General features: G+C 38.8%; 1 protein-coding gene across 1 annotated transcript; it reads left to right on the top strand.

The window, feature by feature from the left end:
- The first annotated feature begins 900 nt into the window (after positions 1–900).
- LOC111786244 lies at positions 901–1,665 on the top strand. The gene has a single exon (XM_023666560.1). It carries the CDS (start codon positions 901–903, stop codon positions 1,663–1,665), a length of 765 nt encoding a protein of 254 aa, XP_023522328.1.
- The last annotated feature ends 1,817 nt before the right edge of the window (positions 1,666–3,482 follow it).

Raw genomic sequence — 3,482 nt, 5'->3', positions numbered from 1 at the left:
ATTATACCGGAATAAGCAATTTGGCACACTACAATTGAAATATAGAGGTAAAAAAATTGGAGTCCATGAAATAAGAGGAAGAAATATATGGAGCAAAAGAAGAAAGGTTGGAAGGAGAGTGGATGCCAACCCGGAATGAGGGTGTCAGTCTTGGTCTACAGTTGTTGTTCAAAGCCCTACATACAATGCCTTCCCCTCCCCCTCCCACTCCCACCAATCAAATCCCTCTCTCTCTCTCTCTCTCTCTCTCTCTCTCTCTCTCCACCTTTTGTTGAATAAGACGCCATTTTTGACATGTACTAAGACCATTGGCGCCTTCAAATGTGTCCCCCCACGTGAGGGTTCGTGGGTGGGCGGGCGCGTATCACCCCCCTCTTGCTTTGCCTATACTACATAAAATGTATCCTGAAAAACAGTAATTTAATGAGTCGCGTCGCTCAGCTTCTTTTATTTAATGTAGAAAAAAATAAAAACAAAACGTCACCCTGTTTTCGGGGATGGTGGTCAGATAAGATCAGAACATAACAGAACAGAAGAGAAGAGAAGAGAAAGGAAAAGAAAAAGTGCGCGCTACGTAAGATTCAAAAATGGTCGATGGATGCGGCCGCATTTGGTGTACGACAGATCATACCATATACCCATATACACACACACCTTAACAAATCCAGTCAAACTTCTTCTTCTTCTTCTTCTTTCTTTTTTAACACCTAAACAACAAATCCCAACTACTGTTACTTTCTCCATACAACAACATTCAAAGGAGAGAGAAACTAAACCAAAAGGGTTTACCCGGGTCTCACGCCTCTTTCTTCTCCCTCCCTCTTATTCTTCCCCCATATAATCTCCTCCCCCTTCCACATTTCCCCCATTATTGCAATTACCACATTCTTCACATGAGATATGGGGATGAAGGCGCTGAGTGTTCAGAATATGGTTTCATGGTCTTGTTTCCATTTGGCCAAGACGACGACTACTACTACTACTGCTACTACTGACATTCCCGATCCCTCTGCTAACATCAAGCTCATTCTTTCCCACGGCGTTGTGAGAGTCTACCACCGACCCATCTCTGTCTCTGAGATTCTGCTTGAGTTCCCCAAGCACTTAGTTTGCCGATCCGACGCCTTTTACATCGGCCAGAAAATCCCTCATCTCTCCGAACACGACTTTCTCCAACTCGGCCATAAGTACTTCCTCCTCCCCAAGCCCTTCTTCCACTCTGTTCTCTCTTTCGTCTCAATCGCCTCTTTCTTCTCTCCTCCCAACAAACCAAACCGTTTCCACACCAATGCCGCCGCCTGCCTCCACCCTTTCGACCTCCAACGAACCCCCTCCGGCTGCCTCCGAATCCGAGTCTCCGACGAGTTCATCTCTCAGTTACTCGAACAGGGGAATCCGAAACCCCTGCCTTCACCGCCGTTGCCGCAAGGAAAAATCTGCACCACGCCCCAGTTGGCCAAGGAATACACCCAGCTGGTCAGAACCCGGCGATGGAAGCCGAAGCTGGAGACGATTGAAGAGAGCAGAAAGAAAGGCGGGATTTCTCCATTTGGGTTGAAGAAGGGAAACCCATTTCCTTCTCCACCGCCACGATCGTCCTACTCACTTCACCATCTCCGTGCCATTCACTACAAGCCGAAGATCCGCATAAAATCCCGGGATTAATTGATTAATTCATTGATTTTGTGGTTGCTAATTAACGTAGATTAGATATTAATTGTATGATTAGAGATGTGTATAAACATAACACACCAAACCCAGAATCAATTAGTTGTATAAAAATTGATGATGTATGTGCAATCTGCAATGAGAGTTTTGTGGGATTCATTTTTGACGGATTAAGGAGGTAATTTGTGATTAAATTACATAGAAAGTTCAAAGTTCGTAGAGTTTGTGGGGTGGGGGTGGGGCCCTCTCATGTTCTTCCTTTCTTTATTTCCACAGTTTGATTCAAACTTTATATCTCTAAAACGACAAAATTTGGTGAATGGGTTTTGAATAAATGTTTGTCCTAATTCCCACTCTTCAAACCTTTCCTCTTTTTCTCTTTTCTTTTCTCCCGAAACTCTCCTTTATTACGGATCTTACATTTCATTTTAAATAATTTCATAATCATTATTTCATTAATAATAAGTATAAATATTTTCAAATAAATGATTCTCATGAAATTATATAATTTTTTTTTTTTTTGTTAACAATTAATTATCCCTTCTATTCAAAATATTTTAGTTAGTTATTATCCATATTAATAATGAATGAACTAATAATTAATTGATTTTAGAAAATGATAAATAATTCTACTGTGACCATTCAAAGCATAGGAAAGAATTTAGCATATGGTCAAAAATTACTTTTGACTGGTTGACTAATTACTAAAATATTTAAATTGCCTTTTTTTCATATTATATATTGCTTTTTTTTTTTTTTTTTTAATTCAACAATTGTGCGGGTGGGAATTAAAGCATCGACCTTTCAGATGGTAGTTAGTGTCTTTATCCATGAAGCTATGCTTATATCAACTGGTTAGCATATTTTTTGCAGATGCTTTTGTGATACTAACCACTTTTCAAAAGCCTTGTGCTTCATACCTAGAATATTATTATTGTAGGCTGCATCTATTTTCATTTCACGTGAATATTTTTTTTTTTCTGCCAGCCCCTTGTTCGTTACCTGGAAAAAAGTGGTCAATGGTGGTGAACCTCGTCTGCGAGGGTGCATAGGAACTCTAGAAGCTCGCTGCTTGATAAATGGCTTCAAGGATTATGCTTTAAATAGGTATTATTGCATAATGCATACTTCTACCTTTCCCCCACTGCTTTATCTAAAAACTTTCCCAAATCAGTTGGCTGACTCAAATATTCTGGACAAAGTATTTCACAGCATAAGTGACTCTGTGATGATGGTGTTTATTATTGAATTTGGCTTTCCATTTCTGTAATTATTGATCTCTAAATAGTAATTACATGAAGATTGAAATTCTCATTTGCAAGTTGTGTAATGAAAAATCCAGAAGTCTGCCATAGTGGTGGTGCATGGTTTGCAACCATAGTCTGTCACAACTCTACGAATTTGTACCTCACTGCTTGTTATTAATTATGACTGTGATTATGACTGTCTTTGCGCATACGATAAAAGATTGGTTCTGCTTACCTTTTCCCTGGTAGTATAGCATGAATTAACTATTGTTATGACAAATTTAACAAAAATAAATGAGAATTTTCAATTTCTTATGAGTTGGTTTGGACTTGGGTTGAAACTGTATAAATTTTTTTAAGAAAGGTTGAGGTTTTGCATGAATAAGAACCTTGTGGCATTGTTAATTTTGTATTTGGGTGCCTATTATGAGTCCTTTAGCGCCTTTTTGTACTTTGACGCGTATTATGAAGTTTTTGAATTATTACAAATGCTGTTGGATGTTTTTGTCAGTGATCAAAATCAAGGTCCAACTTAAAGTATAATGGAGCAGCTTTGTAAATGTGATT

The sequence above is a fragment of the Cucurbita pepo genome, unplaced genomic scaffold (assembly GCF_002806865.2).
Source record: "Cucurbita pepo subsp. pepo cultivar mu-cu-16 unplaced genomic scaffold, ASM280686v2 Cp4.1_scaffold001210, whole genome shotgun sequence".
Lineage (NCBI taxonomy): Eukaryota > Viridiplantae > Streptophyta > Magnoliopsida > Cucurbitales > Cucurbitaceae > Cucurbita > Cucurbita pepo.
Note: the sequence above shows the minus strand (reverse complement) of the source record. Positions and strands in the feature narration are given on the sequence as shown.

Bases quoted from the DNA above. Each gene is read 5' to 3' on its own strand.
- LOC111786244 (XM_023666560.1), top strand. From the start codon at position 901: ATGGGGATGAAGGCGCTGAGTGTTCAGAATATGGTTTCATGGTCTTGT.